The following is a 21,547-nucleotide window of genomic DNA, read 5'->3' on the forward strand; positions in this document are numbered from 1 at the left end:
TCTATCTATCTATCTATCTATCTATCTATCTATCTATCTATCTATCTATCTATCTATCTATCTATCTATCTATCTATCTATCTATCTATCTATCCATCCATCCATCCATCCATCCATCCATCCATCCATCCATCCATCCATCCATCCATCCATCCATCCATCCATCCATCCATCCATCCATCCATCCATCTATCTTTCCATTTGACATCTAATTATTCTATTAAACCCTATTGGCTTAATTATTCTGAATGACCTCATTATTAGCTGAAGCATCATCATCATCATCATCATCATCATCATCATCATCATCATCATCATCATCATCATCATCATCATCATCATAATTTACATCCGCCGTCATTTACTTAACAAAATGGCTGTCAGCGGACCCACGGGCGCGCATCTGCGCATGCTCACCACACCTCTGTCACCGGCGGTTGAGGGCAGGTATTGAGTGCGCTGAGTGACAAGCCCTCGCCCAAAGAGCTCAGGGACTCTCCGACAGCAGCAGCGGACTCCTAACGTGCTTCTCAAGGGCGAGAGAGAGAGCATCCGTTCTTCTGTGTGTGTGCGTGTGTTTGTGCGTGTGTGTGTGTCGCCAATCCAAACCTGATTTCCGCCTCACGTCTCCCCTTTCAGCGAGTGGGTTGATTTACGCGAACCCAGTGGCACACGCTTCTCGTGAGATATTGATGTCTCAGATTTTGTTTACGTTGTCTCGGACATAGAGAAAAGTACAACATATCTCACACGTGGAAGGTGTGGATGAAAGTTGTCCGTTTCAGTGGCGCACGGACTTCGGCACGCGAGAGGACTCCGCGTCATGGAATTCCCGGGAAGGTTGTAGCCTTCTATATCGGACATCTATTTGACCACGAGCCTTCCTAAGAATAATCACCTGTTAGAACCCCATCCCTTCGGACTTCTGTCTGCATCACCTCTAGTGATGACCATGTTTCAGCACAGCAATAAGAAGTGTTTCACCATAGAGTCTCTGGTGGGGAAGGATACGAGCAACAACAACGCTTCTCCGGCCGGGGAACATGAACCCATCCGGCCGACGGCGCTACGCTTCACAGAGTCCATCCACTCCGCTCCCTTCGGGACCTGCTTCCAGAACTCCGGGAGGAGCATCTACCCCAGTCCCGACATGATGTTCCAGGATCCGGGGACGCACACGCAGAACTCAGGCCTGCCGCTGCACCCGCTGCAGATGCCCTCACAGACCTTCTTCAGTCCGCATCAGAGAGACGCGCTGAACTTCTACCCTTGGGTCCTGAGGAACAAGTTCCTGGGCCACAGATTCCCAGGTAACCCGACCGGACCACTCCAGTGTCGTAGTAAACACTATAGATTAGACGTTTTATGGGTGGGAATTGTGTGGTTTGCCGTAGCTCATTTGGTGACAATAAAAAAATGCCATTTTCTATTTTAAAAAATAAGCAGTTTTTGGCTCTAGTTTGTGAGAAGCCTACAAGAGTCTGCCCCGTGGATGAGGCGTTTTGATTAAATAATAATTTGAAAGGCATAGGCTATATGATGCATGCGTATTTGGACATTTTAGAGTTATTGAATGTTATTATGCCTCCGACAGCGGGTCTGGGTCACGGTTTACATGCTTGGCATTTTGCAGGGCTTTCTAGTCGCATAGAGAAAGATTGCTATTGTCGAAACGAGGTTATTTTAAAATAGTATTAAGATGCAGGGTTTGAGGGAAAAGGAATATTGCCTAACTAGTTACAAAAACAGTAGCGTCCATTTGATTGCGGCTTAGTTTATTAGCATAGGTGGACAATTGCAAATGTGCCCCTTCAATGACAAGAAAAGCACATTTCCCATACAAATAAAATCCAGACATGGGTCCCTCAAGTTAAATTACAACAACTAGCCTACCATTTATTTATCCAGTTCTCTTTTTTTATATTGAAGGTTTATTTGTGTGCTGGTTAAACGGATTCATCTGTTGATGTCTCAACGCTGACCCGGGGATTGAGTCGCGAACCTCGGAGATTAATAAGTCGGAAATGAAAGGCTATCGGACATTAATAATAAACAAGGCATCGCTTTGTTATTTTTTGCAGAGACCAAACTATACCTCGTAAATCGTGGTCCGAATAATGAAAATGGAGATATTTCAATAATTTGAATGAAACCTGAGCGAAGCAATTCGTTAGACAGTGGGACAATCTCAATAATACGCAGGATTTAGCCTATATCACATGCCCAATTAACAAGCAGTACTGGAACTAAACAGGGTCATATGTTAGAGGTTTATGCGAAGGGAACCCGAGCAACCGACTGACTGACACTTGATTCTGGTTGATCTTTGCAAAAGGGCCGTTTCCCCTTGGATCTAACCTCAACACCGGGGGATCCGAACCCATGGGGTCGAGAAACATGCGGACAGGCGAATACATGTCTGTTAATATATATTGGCACAAGGGGATCTCTTATCCTCGTGGGACCTCCAGCAGACAAGGTGGATAACTGTATGCTCGTGTTTTATAGCAGGAGTGAAATTGATCTTATAGAGTCAGATATTTCCACTTTGAGACGACGTATCAAAGTTCCTTTGACTGAATATGTGTGATCAATTTACGTTCATGATAATCAATAATAATGAACACAAATAAATGAATCAATGCGTTGAAATTATTTTGAAAATATAAATAAAAGAATTGTAATTTTTTTTAAGATTTTTGTTAATCAATGTATTAAAAATATATACCTAATCAAAAATAACTTTAAATTTGTTTGTTTTTAAGGAATTACCATTATGTTAATGAACGTTAATATGAAATACATAATAGGCTATAAGTTGCAGGAAAATTTGATCTATTTCGAAAACAAACGAAAACAGCCATGGTACAAAACGAAACAATAAAAAATGTTAATGTGTAACCATGAAACAGCCATTTTATTATTTAGGCATATAAATAAAAATGATATATGTTTATTGACATTTAACAAAATTCCCGCTCGTATAGAGGCTCGTATGTTATTATGCGTCTGTGTAAAGATCATCATTGTAATCTGCGTAATGCCATAGCATATTAGCCTACTATTATTATAGCCTCTGGCTTTAAGTTAGAATTTATTACGAGTATTGGTTTGGTAAACAATTATTATTTCATTACTTTAAATTGCATGAAATATTTAATTCGTTTTGAATTGTAAGCACATGTGGATCTCGTTGATTTGTACTGTAATTTAGTCAGTCAAAAGGACAAACAAGACTTTAGAAATAAATAATTGGTAACATTATACCATTGACTTTATGAATAAAACTATATTTTGTGTTTGTCTCTTGCAAAAATAAAATAAGATAAAAACAACGATCAGACCTATGTTTCCACATCAAATACCATGACCTGCCTCGCTCACAAGTGTTTATCCAGAACATCCAAAAACTTGCGGCCAAAACCATCAAACAAGCGAACATACATAATGGGGGGCGGGGGGTACTTTTGGTTGATTTTTACGTCAGTGCTTACAGGTCAATTGCGTAATGTGTCTCTCTAGTAAAACTTAGTAAACTCACGTGCAGCCAGCAGTCTGAAGCACAGGAAGCCTTTACGCTGCTAAGGTTTTACAGCACTTTGGTTTGATTGGTCAGATCTTTTTACTCCTTTTCACAAATAAGACGATATAGAGATTAAATGGAGAGAAATTAAGAAAAACAAAATATAAGGGTTGAGGAGAGAGAGAAAGAGACAGAGAGAGAGACAGCGACAATGCAACTCAAAATTGCGACGCTAACCAAAATGCAATATATGCTACGCTACCCAACACACAAAGACCAACACTAAAGTAGCCTAAACGAGCACAAAAGTGCCACACACCGTTCAAATAAGAACACATAGGCTATGACGCAAACACACACACACACACACACACACACACACACACACACACACACACACACACACACACACACACACACACACACACACACACACACACACACACACACACACACACACACACACACACACGCAAACACTCTGTTCATTTCCACTTCCCGTGTGTTCCCACGCGTCGTCTTTAGAACAGACACATTTTTATTCATTACGTGGTAGTGGGTGACAGCAGTCACGGAGCGGTGGGCGTCCCACGGAGTCATTACCTCACCTCTGCTTTGCTGACCTGGGAGGGTTAAGTATATAATAGTATCCGGGACCCGTCGCGTCAGCGTGTTTAATGGACCGTTTCTGTTTCGAACCGATAATTTTTTTTAGAACGCTAGGTCTAATAATAATAACAGCTTTCAACACATATATCTGGGCCTGTATATATAAAATATATCCTCTAGAGAATTACAGTACTTTTTTAACAGGTGGCGATGAACCGATGGTAAACACTGCTGCATCAAGCAACCCAGCCTTATTATTCTACTTTATTTTTCCTTTACTTTCCTTTGAATTTGGGAGTGCAAATTGCTGCCATGTTTATAACTGGCATCTGTTGTGAGGCGTGTGGAACATTTCAGACTTTCTCCTGCATCGTAGACATGCAAACATACAAATAAATCACACACACACACACACACACACACACACACACACACACACACACACACACACACACACACACACACACACACACACACACACACACACACACACACACACACACACACACACACACACACACACACACACACACACACACACACCTATTCCCTTTGAAGCAGCAGGACCGGGCTTGTTTAACTGTTTCTGGGGAGCGGTGGAGAGACGCAGCCGAGCCATCTGCCCCCCCAACTCCTCCACCCACCCCTCAACACCACCGGCCCCTGCTGACACCCCTCCCTCATAACCAGCCTAACCCCACTACACCACCCTAACAGCCCTGCACACCACCCTCATAACAACGCTACTCCCTCCAGCACCCAACGACTCCGCCATGACACCCCGCTACACCAGCCTCGTCACACCACCCCATCACCACCCTACACCACCCTCATACCCCGCTACACCAGCCTCATACCCCGCTACACCACCCTCACACCCCACTACACCAGCCTCGTCACACCACCCCATCACCACCCTACACCACCCTCATAGCCCCGCTGCACCACCCTCATACCCCGCTACACCAGCCTCGTCACACCACCCCATCACCACCCTACATCCCCCTCATAGCCCCGCTGCACCACCCTCACACCCCAATGCACCACCCTCACACCCCAATGCACCACCCCCGCTAAACCTCCACTACAGCCCATGACTCCACCCAAACATCCATCAACACAACACCCCCATAAACACCCATTAATGAGAGCTCCCATATCTCCTCTCCCTTCCTCTGTCCCCCCCCCCCCCCCCCCCGACCCAGGCAGGGCGTCTTACCGGTCCTACGGGACAGTGCTGGGCCACGCCCCCCTCACCCCCCCCCCCCTCCTCCTCCTAATGGTCAGGCTCACCCCCGGCGGGCGAGAGACATTAGCACTGTGTTGGTTTTCATCACTCGCGGGCCCCAGCGCTGGCGGCCGGTCTTGTTGACATTCCTCCCATGTGACGGTGGGCTCTCCGTCGTCTGCACTCTGTGAAGCTCAAAGGCTCCTCAGCAGAGCAGCTGAGGGAGCTTGACACTGACAAGCTCCTTGACAGGAGATTTGTGCTTCCTCGCTCTCTCTCTCTCTCTCTCTCTCTCTCTCAGTCTCTCTCTCTCTCTCTCTCTCTCTCTCTCTCTCTCTCTCTCTCTCTCTCTCTCTCTTGCTTTATCTCTCTCTCTCTCTCTTTGCTCGCTTTCGCTCTCTTTTTCCGTCGCTGTCCTTCTCCCCCTCTTCAAAATAAATCCTGTATTGGCATGAAAGATAATTTTTATTGTTTCTGAATGTGCTTGTGTGTGTATTTATCTGTGTGTGTGTGTGTGTGTGTGTGTGTGTGTGTGTGTGTGTGTGTGTGTGTGTGTGTGTGTGTGTGTGTGTGTGTGTGTGTGTGTGTGTGTGTGTGTGTGTGTGTGTCCGGCCGGCCGGCCGGCATTAATAAGAGTTGTACAACAGAGTTGGGCACGTTTGTCTAGACTCAAGACACGAGACACATACTCTAGACTCTAGAGTATGTGTTTGGTTGCCTAAGCATTGCTCAGTGGGACAGTTTGCGTACCCGTGATATGTTTGTTTGTGATAGCTTTTTCTGTTGCTTACTAATGAATGATGCTGACAAGATATTAGATCAGAGGCATAAGTCAAAAAGAGAAATACAAAGCAATGAAAAACCACCACTCTTTCTCCATCTCGCCTCTCCACTGTCTCTCTCTGTCTCTCTCTCTCTCTCTCTCTCTCTCTCTCTCTCTCTCTCTCTCTCTCTCTCTCTCTCTCTCTCTCTCTCTCTCTCTCTCTCTCTCTCTCCCTCTCTGTCTCTCTCTCTCTCCCTCTCTCTCTCTCTCTCTCTCTCTCTCTCTCTCTCTCTCTCTCTCTCTCTCTCTCTCTCTCTCTCTCTCTCTCTCTCTCTCTCTCTCTCTCTCTCTCTCTCTCTCTCTCTCTCTCTCTCTATCTGTCTCTCTTTGTTGGTTTCCCTGCAGCTTGACACACTCTTTCATTGTGTTATGGTTTGCCACTCACAAGCTGATTTGCAGACATGCAAAAAATGTGAAAATTGCTTCTGCGTGTGGCTCCTCTTCTTTAGCAATAGTGAGGATTCATTTACGGCCCAAACTGAACGCACAACAACTCACCCTTTACTGTCTAAACCCCCCGCCCAAACATAAAGGACACACACAAACACCCACACACAAGGCAAGAGGGCAGTTGATATTGCGAGGGTAGTTTTTGAGCGAGATACATTTTGCTGTGTGCACCTTCCTTATGTTAGCCTTGTAAATAAACACAGACGCTCTGCTGTGACCTGCTCTCTGGCAGCGAAGGGTTACGGGGTCTGGAGGGGAACGTTTGGTCTCCCCCTGGGGGAGCGCGAGGGGGGATTGACAGATTTATGCTTGACTCTCCAGGACCAATTTGGTTTTTAATTGAATGAATACATTTTTAAAGCACTTTATTTGGATGCTTATTGTGCATTTCTGGGCTGTGGGGACTTCAAGGAAAAGTTGATTAGCACATGGGTTGTGTGTTGAGATTCTGGTAGTTGGATTATGGATGTAGCATATTTTATATCACACTGCTTATGGATTTATAAATGTGTGTTGGTCAATTAGTTTATATCCCCCATTTGTTACATAAATATATGTTGCAACCTGAATCTGAATTGCTCACACTTTTCAAATTGCAAACACACACACTCACACAGGGACATGGACATACACACACACACACACACACACACACACACACACACACACACACACACACACACACACACACACACACACACACACACACACACACACACACACACACACACACACACACACACACAGGGACAGTCACACGCGGACCAACACACACACGGACCCACACACGGACAAACCCACACTGGGACACTCTCACACACGGAAACACACACACACACACACACGTACACTCACACAGAAGCAAACACCGATACTCACACACCAACACAATCTTTTGTGCACACTCTTTCTCACTCACAATCAAACACACACGTGCACACAAACTCGCACATGCACACACACACACACACACACACACACACACACACACACACACACACACACAGTTGGACCTGAGCATCAGTTGATATGACAATCAGCCCATGCCGAACACCACCTGGGAGCCCCATCTGACCCTCCACCCCCCCCCCCCCCCCCACCTCCCCCCAGCTCTCTCTTAATCCACCTTTCATACGCTCCATCAGTCACCCATGCAGTGTAATCCACCGTTTAGTTTGCATATGAATATCGATGGAGATTGGTTAGATGTAAGGCCGGGGTGTTTAGCCGCTGGCCAGCAGGCCGGCATGGACCCAATTTGCGTAGACGTGTGTGCGGTTGTCTGGAGAGAGCTCTGTTTAAGTCCCATCCTTTCAGCCCATGTGCAACCTTTCATACAGTGGTCGGGATGTATTGATGGCGCTTGTATTTGCTTATGTAAAATATGTTTTTTTCTGGGTGAGATTTCAATAAACGGTCAGAAAAAAAGTGATGAGTAGGGCTGTCGCGTGTCCCGAACACAATGCAGATGGCGAGGAAGACACTGGTCCTGCCGCTTGTTTTGAATGAAATCAAAGATGGGTACATGCGATCATATTTGCCTAATAGTACTTTCTAAAAAGTTTGGAAAAAATTATGTTTAGGATTTTGCATGTTTGTGACCTATGGTACTGACGGGTTGAGGTGTCTCTCATCCTCAACCGTGACTCTCTGTGGTCACTGGTCAACACGTGGTAGAAACCATGACGCACGATGGTAAGGTTGATACCTCCATCCATGAGCAAGGCACCCGAGCTGGGATTGGTCCGGCCGTTGGCGTCGCCGTTGGTGGTGGAGCGAGACGTTCACTGGAAGAGCTGTGAGGTTTCTCCCTTGGAGCTTTTGAGCGACAGCATTGGCTGGAATAGTGACATAGAAAAATACCATTTAAATCCAGCGTTGAAATGTAGATGGGAAATGCCACCTAGAATACAGGTAAACCGGTTAAGTTAAGGTCTTAACTGCTCAACATCATGTTTTATCAACTGTGGTGGAGAGAACCCTTGTACAATTTTTTTAATTCTATCATTAGATTTATTTCCTTATATTTTGAACATTAAATAAATATATTTATTTGAATGTATATCAATTATTTATTATTCTATATTTATCTAACCCTCTGTATTCATTGTTATGCATATGGCATCCATTAAAAATACTACAATAATAATGATAATGAGGATGTTATTTTATTGATATTATTCATTTTGTTATAATTACTCTTAGGATATCAAATTTTTAAAATAAACTTTAATTGATATAATTAATAATATTTTCCATTGCCTCAGACTGTTAAATCGCATTAACAAAAAATAATATCATTCCGTTTTAAAGGGTGTGTTGTGGTTGCTATTCAGTCAATAGCGAATGCGACCATTGAAATCAACCTAAAAGCCGGGCTTATCTTCTGTCTATTGTTACGGGGGGCTGTTAGTTTGCATGGCAAACATCTTCTTCGAGAATCAACTATTGCATGAGTGGATCAGCTTTAGATCCTTGAGCACACAATGGACATATGTTGACACACGTCATAATAATGACCCCATAATCCAATGGAACAACAAGCGGTTTGCTTTCTTTCTTGGCCAATGGCCAGAGAACCACAGAAGCAACAGCATGTCTAGAGTGGAGTTTTGTGTGATTGTACGTGTGTGTTTTTGTGTGTGTGTGTGTGTTTGGTATGTGTGTGTGTGTTTGGTATGTGTGTGTGTGTTTGGTGTGTGTGTGTGTGTGGTATGTGTGTGTGTGTGTGTGTGTTTGGTATGTGTGTGTGTGTGTGTGTGTGTGTGTGTGTGTGTGTGTGTGTGTGTGTGTGTGTGTGTGTGTGTGTGTGTGTGTGTGTGTGTGTGCGCGCGTTAAAATTAAAACAAATAACTCTCCCACAGAGGAAGACTAGACCAATCAAATAACAGATTAGTACAGTGGCAAATGATAAAGATAGTGGTCCAAGAAACATTCAGTTATAATGTTAACGTGCATTCCTTTCACAATGCATTCATCATTGTCCGATTCGACATAGAAATGATTAAACATTTCCTTCCGGCCCGTCAGTCAAAACGCCAAGCTCTAGGGCTACCGATGGTGCAATAGTCGACATGCACACATGCAATGACGCAGGTTTTCCCAACCCTTAAAGCTCATGAGACATTCCTCGGTCCACACTAAGCAACATCCGGCTGGGATAGGTGTGTCCCTGCTGAAAACATAATTAATGTACAATTTTACAATGTGTATCAGTGACTCACATGAAGCACCCTTATTTTACTCTTTATTAGCATTTCAAACAGTTCTCCATTCTGGGAATCATGTTTTTGCAGTGTATAGTATAAATACGGCATAATAAGCCATTGTTTGTATTGCTTTCCAGAGCCTTTGTGTGTCTCTGTTTGTGGCTGTCTGTCTGTGTGCTTGCGTGTGACACTGTGTGTGTGTGTGTGTGTGTGGATTAATTAGAACCCATGGCTACGACTATTATTTCATCCTCTCTCTCTCTCTCTCTCTCTCTCTCTCTCTCTCTCTCTCTCTCTCTCTCTCTCTCTCTCTCTCTCTCTCTCTCTCTCTCTCTCTCTCTCTCTCTCTCTCTCTCTCTCTCTCTCTCTCATTCAAACTCAGCAGTTTCCCTTTTCTCTCTGTGTCTCTAGGTGAGGACAGCCCTGAGAACATGTTGCTCCACGGTCCGTTCTCCCGGAAGCCCAAGCGGATCCGGACGGCCTTCTCGCCCTCCCAGCTGCTGCGTCTGGAGCGAGCCTTCGAGAAGAACCACTACGTGGTGGGCGCCGAGCGCAAGCAGCTGGCCAGCGGCCTCTGTCTCACCGAGACCCAGGTGAGGGGAATGACCACCGCACGGTGGACCCGCACAGACACACGCACATAATCACTCACAAACACAAGCGCACACACACACACACACACACACACACACACACACACACACACACACACACACACACACACACACACACACACACACACACACACACACACACACACTCACTCAAACAGACATGGTCACACGTACACACACAAACATACTCATACAGACACACACAAATAATCACTCACATACACAAGCACACACACACACACACACACACACACAGTAATACACACACACACACACACGCACACACACATACTCATACAGACACACACACATAATCACTCACATACACAAGCACGCACACACACACACACACACACACACACACACAGTAATACACACACACAAACACACACACACACACACACTCACTCAAACAGACATGGTCACACGTACACACACACAAACATACTCATACAGACACACACAAATAATCACTCACATACACAAGCACACACACACACACACACACACACACACACACACACACACACACACACACAGTAATACACACACACATACTCATACAGACACACACACATAATCACTCACATACACAAGCACGCACACACACACACACACACACACACACACACACACACACACACACACACACACACACACAGTAATACGCGCGCGCGCACACACACACACACACACACACACACACACACACACACACACACACACACACACACACACACACACACACACACACACACACACACACACACACACACACACACACACACTCAAACAGACATAGTCACACGTACACACACACGCATACTCATACAGATACACACACATACAAACACACCCACACAGAAGAATAAACACACCCGTACTCTTGTAACCACACACTCCAACAGACACAGTCACATATACCCCTCCAAATACACACACACACACACACTTGGTCAGAAACACACACACACACACACACATACAGACACGTTCAAACAGAGGAATAAATACACCCGTACTCTAAAACACACACACACACACACACACACACACACACACACACACACACACACACACACACACACACACACACACACACACACACACACACACACACACACACACACACACACACACACACAGGCAAATAAAATCCAAAGCTGTTAGCTATAACCCTCTCTACTCTTCAGTATGGTTTTAATTTGGTCATTGAGGAGCAGGTATTGGCATTCTTGCTCCAGGATGCCTACTGTGTTGGGTTTGAACCAATTACTGTGGGGCTCGGTAGCCCGCACTGCTCTAGACTATCCTGTACAACATTCATACAGTATTTAAACAAAGATGACATTTCAAAACGACATATAAATCAACCAACAGATCTTATCATTCTCTGTGATTGACAGCCCTGTGAGCAACAGCATGTGTGCAACTGACAGGACAGATCCCGCCTCTGGGCACTGGTTTCTTTTTGTTCCCTCCTAACAGTTTATATTAAGAGTCGACGGCAGCGTTTAATAGGCCAACCCCACGCTGAAGTCAAGGTATGGCTGCATTCCAGAGAGAGAAAGAGAGAGGGGGAGAGGGGGAGCGACAGAGAGAGAGAGATACGGGGAGAGAGAGAGGGAGAGACAGATATAGAGAGAGGGGGAGGTACGAGGAGGACAGGGGGATACGGGGAGAGAGAGAGAGAGAGAGGGAGAGAGAGAGGAGACGGAGAGAGAGATAAAAAGAAAGAGGTGAGAGAGACAGGAGAGAGCGGGTGAAGGGGAGAGAGAAAGAGAGAGACAGAGTGAGTCGGCAGTTAGTCAGAGTCAACGACGCCAGCCGTGATTGACGGTGTTTGTCATGCAGTCGCCACGGCGATGTGAGAACACACAACCAGGCGAGTGATGTAATTGGCCCGCCAATTTTTATTTATGAGCTCATTCCACAGTGAAAGGCAGAGACAGTCATCAGTCAATCTGTCAGTTCACACACGCACACACAGACATGCACAGAACGATCAAGGGTTAATAATTGTTGCAAATTAAAAGGTTTTAATAGTAATCATGGACCGCCTTGGGATTTCAGCGTTTTCTGTAAATGGACCCTCCCCTAGCCCGTGGCTTTGTGCACGCATGCATGGGTTTGTGTGTGTGTGTGCGTGTGTGTTTATTAATGTGTCATGTCTAAGTATTATCAAGTGGTTCGGAGAAACAGACCCTGCCATATTGTCCTGATCACGTTCACTGAAGTTAGACGGGAGCGGTCGCCTGATAATCTGTCAATTTGTTTATCTTGCCCAAGGCCTGATTTTAATGTGCAACGAGATATACTGAATGGCGGGTTGCACTGGAATGAGAAGCAAACACGCACACACACACACACACACACACAAACGCACACACACACGCACAAACATTTCTCAAGTCCTCATAGTAAATATCACAGTCATAGGGAGACAGAGCGTTCACTAATATTACACCTGCCCCATCACTCTCAGGAAGTTAAAGATTGTTCCAGTTCCAGATGCTCACTTTTTACTAATTAGTCGTTCAGCAGACTTAAAGCTTTTATCATTGTGTCTTACAATGACTTAAGATTCATTCCATTAGGTAATATAGGGTATAGGGGATCTTTACGTCAACTCTGACTAGAGGTGAGGCTTTCAAAACCGGGGATCGAAACCCAGCATCTTTCATCTTTGAGTGGAGAACCACATGATTTGAATGCGAATAAGCAACAACATTGTTGCGTGACACCACTACAGCGCCTCGGTCGATGTAGCAGTAAACCGCCAACCAATCAAAAGTGATTCTAGCAACACAGCTAGCACCATCGGTCCTTCAACTACACTATTGATGACAAGAAGCCTTACTGCAGTAGCCTTTAACCAGGAGCTACACGTCTCGCTCTCTCAGGGCTTCTGGCAACGATTTAAACCCACAACGTACGCATCCCTACCTGGTATAGTCTAGATCTGCATAGAGACAGGACATACTTTAACGCTCTGACATCACAACACACAGATTGTACAAGCAAGCAAAGAAGATGTCTGAAGGGGCTGATTTCCATACGAACAGGTGCAGTGGAAAAGATGTATGTTTCGTCTTGTCGTTTAGTAGAGGTGTTCTACACTGATGAAGGTATGACTCCGAGGAGGAATGAAGAATAAGGGTAGAACTATTTGTTACAGAAGGCCATTGAATCATGCACTCTGGAGTTTGTTCAGGAAGCAACTGTGGGATAAAGTAAATTAAAGAGAAGTATAGAAGTCAACAAAGTTGACTTCTAGGTTCCAGACAAAAGTCTGGAACCTGCTTTTCTCTGAATGGTCCCTGGGAATCCCCCTTTGATGACTCTTTCATTCATATAGCATATAGGCAAGGTAATGATGATTATACTTCCTTTATATGTATAGTATATAATAACTATATTTCCTTGACAGTAAACGTGTCCCATACAGACCGTTTCCCTGATGTGGAGGCGTGTATGGTTGTAAACGTTTGCTTGTGTCCATGCCAGTAGAGATGGAGCGAGATGACGGGGATAGGGATGTCTGACATGATGATGAGTTCTCCTTGCTCTAATGTTGTCGCGGTGGCAGGACCTGTTGATGTAATGAGAGCTTCAGCACAACAGCTGTAGGCGGCATCAGTACAGTAGTCATGTTGATGATGACGAGGATGATGATGATATTAACAACAAGCATGCAGTCGCACACACACGCATAAGCATGCGCGCACATATGCACACACACGCACACACACTCACAAACACGCACACATACACACACAAATGCATGCACACACACACGCACAGGCGTGAGCACAAAAACACACACACACTTGTGTTTTTTCTCTTCTTCCCATGATTTTGATCACATCGATCCACTATCACCCCATCAATCCCCTTCCTCTCTCTCTCTCTCTCTCTCTCTCTCTTTCTCTCTCTCTCTCTCTCTCTCTCTCTCTCTCTCTCTCTCTCTCCCCCACAATGTCTCTCTCTCTCTCTCTCTCTCTCTCTCTCCCACACTGTCTCTCTCTCTCTCTCTCTCTCTCTCTCTCTCTCTCTCTCTCTCTCTCTCTCTCTCTCTCTCTCTCTCTCTCTCTCTCTCTCTCTCTCTCTCTCTCTCTCTCTCTCTCTCTCTCTCTCTCTCTCTCCCCCTCCCTCCCTCCCTCCCTCCCTCCCTCCATGATGCATATGGAATAAAGTGGGGAGAGCACCAGGTGTTAACCCCCTCTCTCGCCCTCTTTGTGCGCAGGTGAAGGTGTGGTTCCAGAACCGCCGGACGAAGCACAAGCGGCAGAAGCTGGAGGAGGAGACCCCCGAGGCCCAGCAGAAGAGGAAGGGCAGCCAGCACGTCAGCCGCTGGAGGGTGGCCACCCAGCAGGGGGGCAGCCCGGACCACATCGACGTCATCTCCGACGACTAGGGCCGAGGACTACACCCGCACACGGCACGAGAGTGGGGGAGGGGAAAGAGAGGGAGAGCGAGAGAGAGACTGGCACGCAACAAGAGAAGGAGACAGAGAGAGAGAGAAACAGAAACAGATTATTATAAATACACATTAACGACCCTTCCAGAGGGGGAAGAACAGAAGCTGTCAATCAGAGAGCACGAAGACACGCATACATACACACACGCACACGCACACACACAAAGTTATTCAAGAAGACACGTCATCAATAACTCACCGACAGTTCCTGTCTAATGAACGACGTTGCTACACACGTGTGCAACATGTTCAGCCTCACCTTAATGAAGAAACTCTCGCGATGAATCGGGCGAGGACCAGGACGACATGACAGAATTTGGTTACATGTTTGGCAAAAAATATACCGCCCCCCCCACCGCCATCCCACTCCTGTCGCACTTTTAATATTGTTTTGATCGTGTCGAAAAACACAGAGATTGTTTGATTCCTTTTTCAAATTCGAGTTCAATGGAGTTTCTGGGACTTCCAATCGCTTCGCTCAGACACTCGCAGTTAACGTATGAACAATTCTACTTTTGCTGAATTCGGATTATATGTCAACGAGGACCCTCCAAGAAACACTGGATATGAGGAAATATGTCACTGGAACATTGATGAAGTAATAGACTACTTTTCAGACATTGCAACTCTTGTGTTGAAAACACTTCGGACTTGAACGCATTCCATTGGTTGTGTGATGAATCACGGATAAATGTGCACGATGCGCGGCCACGTTGGGAGCACACGCAGCTCCTCTGTTTATTGTGTTGTTTTGATAGGCCTGCATATAGTTGAGCATTGTTTTTCGTCTTATAAATGTATGTTTGGACCACTATTTCATTTAGACGTTTGTGTTGAACTCCCAGGCGTGGCTTTACCATGTGTTGGTATTTATGTAAATTGATTAAATTGAAAAGTATTCTATGCATCACATAATTCATAATGTGTTGTTATCTCCCCTGTCTGTACAATTTATTCGTTCAAATCAGCATATTTGTGTCTGACTATTTGAGACACCTGTGCCTCTGTCTAACTATTAAGTCCGAAATGAAATCAGAAAAAAATACCTCAATTCAAATTATTTTCAGCTTAAATTTTCAGCTGGAAAATAAATCTCCTTATGTAGCACTTCTTAGTCAAATCTATTTTTTCATTGGTCGCAAAAAATAGGAACGCACTACATTCATTGCCCCTCGTCCAACTCAAAGGCAGATACATATTTGCAAATTATTTTGTTTTTATTTGTAAAATAAAAAAAATGTTTTCCTCAGAAAGTTTTTCTTACAATTGCACGTGTTACTTATTGAAAAAAATATTAAACTGAAATCTCTTTATACTACCAGTAGGCCGGTATTTGCAAAGACGGCTTATGTGCAGGCATTTTTCTTTATCAAATATTTAATTAATAAGGGCAAACATATAAAATACTTCTGCAGCTTATAATATGACTATATCAAACAGTTAATCAGTTTGTATTATATTCTGTATTCAGTTTTCCTTTTTTTTTACTAAGCAATGCCCAAAAATCGTAACCTTCCGTCGAGGCGACGCAGCAGCAAGGGCTGTGATTGGACAGCTTACTAAAACCCGACGCAGAACCATTCATGACTGCTTCGAGGCGTCTGCGTGGTCATTGCGTTGCGGGAACGTGGGACCATAAAAGGGCCCTTAACGTGGAGAGGCATGATGAGCGATGCGTTCAACGCTCGAGCAGACAAAGAGAACATCGTGCTCAGGGAGCTGTCTCTAGCACCCGACGGGGAGCCAGTATGCTCTGGAAGGGCACTAACTCAGAGGCCTGCATCAGGCGAAACACCTGCTATTCCTAAAGCACCTGTCATAACCATCCCCTTAAACCGCACATTAGTGGATTAGTAATATCCCCAAATATCAATATCACAATGTGCTATAGTTTTTTAATGCAGCATACGTTTAGTCTATTGTTTACTACTGCTCTCAGCGTCCGTCTGTCTCATCCCTCTTCTCGTTTCGTGCAATCCTGATCATCCCGATTAACACTTAAAACAAACATCAATGCTCTTGCCAAGAGTAGGCTACGGGCCAAATGTATCGACACTTTTTCTATATCTTTGTTCGAGTCTAATCAGCGCAATTATAAATGAGGACAACACGAAGCAGATCCAAATCCATGAGGCTTAACAGGCCTGACTGTTCCACTCCAGAACCGACCACCAAACTACAGGTTCGGTTTGAATCTCTCAAACAAGTTTCCCGTCATCGTGATGCTGTATAAGATGTAGCCTATGTTCGTCTGCAGGGACTTTAACACAGCGGGCTCCTCACTCGCTCGGAAAATGAATTCTAGTCACCTTCCTGGCTCGTGATTTACACCTGCTGATGCATCGGGCCCCGAGCTATTGAGAGGTGTGAGAAACCAAATAAACCCATCACCTTTCTACAATAGACGGTCTCATTATACGCAGATATGCACGTAAACTGTGAAGAATAATGTATGAGCAAAGTCGTGTTGGTGCGTCCTAATTGGGCGCACGGAGTCTGGGTTCTCAGGGTTCTCGGGGTTCCTGGGAGCTGTTGATTCGCAGGTGCCGCCGCTGTCTGTGTTTTGGTTTATTATAGAGAATAATAACCCGTTTACTCGAGTCGTTACTCTCCAAACGAGCGCATGGTTTGAGACTCGAGCAACGATAACGCACCGATAGAGAAGGATGAGGCTGTGGTCGCACGTATCTTCTAGGCCTACACAAAGAATAACATGCACGCACTAAAAACAAGACAAGACCGATCATTTCACTTATCAGATCAACGCAAGTCCGTGTTTCATTAACTCGACATTAACTTTATTTCACTGACGGCTTGATGCACTGATGTGGATTTTGTGTGGGCCGTATAGTCACATAACGGCCATCTTGGCTCTAAACGCGTGTTCCCCGATCCAGCGTTTAAGACCAGGGTGGAGCCGGATGGCCGCCAGGTGAAAAAAATTCCCATTGCAAATCGGACTCGTGTCCCACTCGGACCTGTTTAGTGGTTTCTGTCTCTGTTGGTTTCTCAAGCAAAGACCCTCGCGTCTTTTGTATTTCATGGCTTACAAGGACGCTCAAACCTGGTGCCAATTGTTTTAATCATCCAATCAAACATAACCTACAATTATTGAATAGGCCTGTTCGTCCAAATTGCGCTTCAATTAGATCTTCCATTATAGCCTACCTCTTGGCGATAATCACTGGGGTGGGGGGGGGGGGTATCTATGTGTGTGTGTGTGTGTGTGTGTGTGTGTGTGTGTGTGTGTGTGTGTGTGTGTGTGTGTGTGTGTGTGTGTGTGTGTGTGTGTGTGTGTGTGTGTGTGTGTGTGTGTGTGTGTGTGTTGGTGCGAGCGCGAGTGGAATGACGCGAATATTATTATTGTGTGGAAAACGGGTCGCAGGCTATAAAACGTCGTGTTAATTCAACGGAGCGAATTAGGCAGCCTTTCCCGCGTCGACCTCTCGCCATCAACCCTAATCATCCGAATCCAGTTAATTGCTGAAAATAAAAGCAATTAACATCAAACCCTGTCGTTAAACAATCACACTCATCAACGCCGCAGTTTTAAAAGCACACAGTTCAAAAATAATATTGTTTTCTGCCGAATAAGGACTCGTGTGAGCGAGCCGAGAGCTCATTTGATTTAATTTGTTGATTAAAGTGAGAAGATACACATTGTAGCACATTAGAACAAGAACATAGCTAATCATGTGTGTAGCTGGCGGGGTTGTTGGTCTGACGACCCATGTCACCAGACTGAAGGATTTACATTGAGTCATATTTGCTCAGTGTTCACTTGGGTGCTCATCATGTCTTGCTTCAAAATTGGTCTTAACTCAACGTGTCGTAACGAACACAGGGAAACAGTGACTACAACAAAACATCAAAATGAACATTGCTAGATAGATTTTTCTCTTGGCCAATTTAAAACAATGAAATACAAATATGGAAAGCTTTTATTATGTAGCCTATATGTTGTAGAATTCTACGACTATAGGCCGAATAGTTCTTACCACTTCATAGCAGCACATTGGCATTTTGGCAGAGCTACTTTTTATGATCTCTTAGTATTGATGGTAGTAATACTAGGCTATTATATCGTCCAATAAAATAATATTGATTCACATATTTAGGATCAGGAAAGACGAATGAGTGAACGAAGAGAGGAATATAATTGCCGCCTCGCCTATATTAAAACCGCAAGCAGTCTCTTGCAGAACCCACATACACCGCCATGCAACAATGACCGCCCTCTGAGGTCGACGATATCCGAGGTAGCTGCATGACGTCAGCCCTACTGCTTTCGGCGGGATAAATTGTCTCGCAGATTGTAGGAATATAGACCAATGAAAATACAATTAAATATAATTCTATAAAATGCGTTCTTGTGCATAGGACGCATCGCCATGCACAAAGAATATGGCAAAAGTTCTCAACAACTTTATGGTCGTTGTTCCAAAGGGACGACATTATCGTCCCTTTACAACTCGTTGAAATATAGGCTACGGATTAGATATTCAGAATATTCTCGGTTTAAAAACTGGACTTTGAACCATATTTAACATTATTAGATTGTTTAGCTTAGCTTTTATGTGATAACGTTAATTGAATAACCTGGCTTATTCTCAATTGGACTTGTGATTGCTTGAATTGCAACATTTTGATATCAGTATAATTGTGCAGTGTTTTAATCAAAATTCCTTGTAGGCCTATATAATTTCATCAGACCTGTCCAAATAGCATGTGTACAAACATTTGGGTTATTTGCACTAGTGGTTGATTAAAAAATATATATCACGGTACAGAATAAATAAATCAAGACAGACTTCATGGGGCCAAGAGTTAAAATGTTCAGCATGTGAAATAAGTCCTGCACACCAAGTTTCAGGCATTTTCAGAAGAATTGCTTAAGCAAACCAATCATCGACAAACACAAAACGTTTGTACAATTGGTTTGGAGTTATAAGCATTACTGATCCGAAATAATAAAAGTAGGCTACTCCTACAGATCCCATACACTGAATAGGCCTATCTATATTTGATACACAATTACTTTATCACACGTGTTTGTGAATGTGAAACAGAGACGGCGAGAGAGTGCTCGCGTGCGTGCTAGTGTTCGTGCGTGTGCGTGTGTCCGTGTGCTTGTGCCCCTGTGTACGGTAACAGGGTGTCTCGGGGGTGTGAGTGTCATACCTCGTGGAGGGGGTTTCCTCCACTTCAGTGTATTCCTGCTCCTCTCCGACTTTCTCCTTCAAACACAAACACAGAGGCCTAATTACAACACAGCCTTACGGGTGGACAGTTCCCTTAGATACGTGGCTTGATACCGGGAAAAGTATGCTGTTATTGTGGGAATGTCCCTACATATCCATTTAACCAGTTGAATAATTTTCAGTGAAGTTAGTTTACGTTTGAAAATCAAATATAAAGAAACGAACATTCCGAAACATGCTCGGTGCAATGCGGGGATAAAACGGTCGATGAATTGAAGACATAAGATGATGGGGATTCATGCTCTTATCCACTAGGCCTACATTTTATTTGACACATGGTAATCTAAGCCCTGATATAACTGGCATTATGAAAAGAAAGGTGATTGATGTGACAGACTACTTAATAGCAACCTACATTGCAGACATCACGCAGAGCAAACAAAGCTTTCTGAAAGACCTGACTCACGTCACGGACGAGATAATAAAACCTGCTTTGCTCTTGATCTGTTAGTGTGTGTGTGTGTGGGGGGGGGGGGTGCACACCTCTTATTAGACCCCTTGATTTCCTCAAAAGCATCCATCATGATCAGCCGTGCATCCCCCATCCGCCAACAAGTGATGCGTGACGGCTTGAAAATAACGACCCGACAAGATTTGTAGCCGAAATGGCGAAATTGCCGAGGCCCTTGGTGCTGCCATGCCCAGACTCCGTGCGAGAGGTTTGATTTAAGGTCTCCATGACAGCCTAATGAGCAGTTGGCAAGACGTTTTACAGACTGGAAGAGCTCGTTCTTCTCTGGCTGGCGGAGGAGGCCCCTCGATGCCGCTCCGAGGTCAGTTTCACGGGTTCCCCGGTTGGAGCGGAAGGAGTGGCTGGGGTTGAGTTGGGAACCGATCCCAGGTCAGCGTCTCAGGCCGGTTCTACCTCCGCGAGCTTCGGGTAGGACCGCCACCTGCACGGACGCCGCTGATTCGCTGGGAGTCAACGGAGGGAGAGGAGGGGGTCGGCGCCCGATAACAGGGTGCTGCCAGGCCGGAGGACTCGAAGGGAAATTGATTGTTGATTTTTTTATGCAACAGAAAGAGCTCTAATTAAGTGTAATGACTGTTAAGAAATTAAAAACGTGGGATGCTTTAATTGGGAGCAAGAATGATTGCGATGATTACACAGAATTACTGAACATAATAGCAGACGCTTTACCCCTTGGTGATCCACAGGCCAACATTAAAAATAAAGAACACATCAAGCTCAGCACTCGACCTTGTCTGGTGCTCTTCTGTAATCACTACGTGTAATCACATGTCATCTTCCTAACTCAGTGAGCCGTTTAGTTGACTACATCTACACTGGATAAAATAAGAGATTTAGTCCAACTTCTATGTGAACTTCCAATAAGTATTTAAGTTACG

General features: G+C 44.7%; 1 protein-coding gene across 1 annotated transcript; it reads left to right on the forward strand.

Moving 5' to 3' along the window:
• Positions 1–640: 640 nt before the first annotated feature.
• Positions 641–14,873, forward strand: emx3 (empty spiracles homeobox 3). The gene is made up of 3 exons (XM_056601029.1): positions 641–1,310; positions 10,254–10,435; positions 14,703–14,873. The coding sequence occupies exons 1-3, from the start codon at positions 947–949 to the stop codon at positions 14,871–14,873; spliced, it is 717 nt and encodes a 238-aa protein (XP_056457004.1). The 5' UTR covers positions 641–946.
• The last annotated feature ends 6,674 nt before the right edge of the window (positions 14,874–21,547 follow it).

Source organism: Gadus chalcogrammus, chromosome 10 (assembly GCF_026213295.1).
Source record: "Gadus chalcogrammus isolate NIFS_2021 chromosome 10, NIFS_Gcha_1.0, whole genome shotgun sequence".
Taxonomy (NCBI): Eukaryota; Metazoa; Chordata; class Actinopteri; order Gadiformes; family Gadidae; genus Gadus; species Gadus chalcogrammus.

Coding starts and splice junctions, on each gene's coding strand:
- emx3 (XM_056601029.1), top strand. CDS start 947: ATGACCATGTTTCAGCACAGCAATAAGAAGTGTTTCACCATAGAGTCT. Junction 1,311..10,253: donor CCTGGGCCACAGATTCCCAG/GTAACCCGACCG, acceptor CTGTGTCTCTAG/GTGAGGACAGCCCTGAGAAC. Junction 10,436..14,702: donor TCTGTCTCACCGAGACCCAG/GTGAGGGGAATG, acceptor CTTTGTGCGCAG/GTGAAGGTGTGGTTCCAGAA.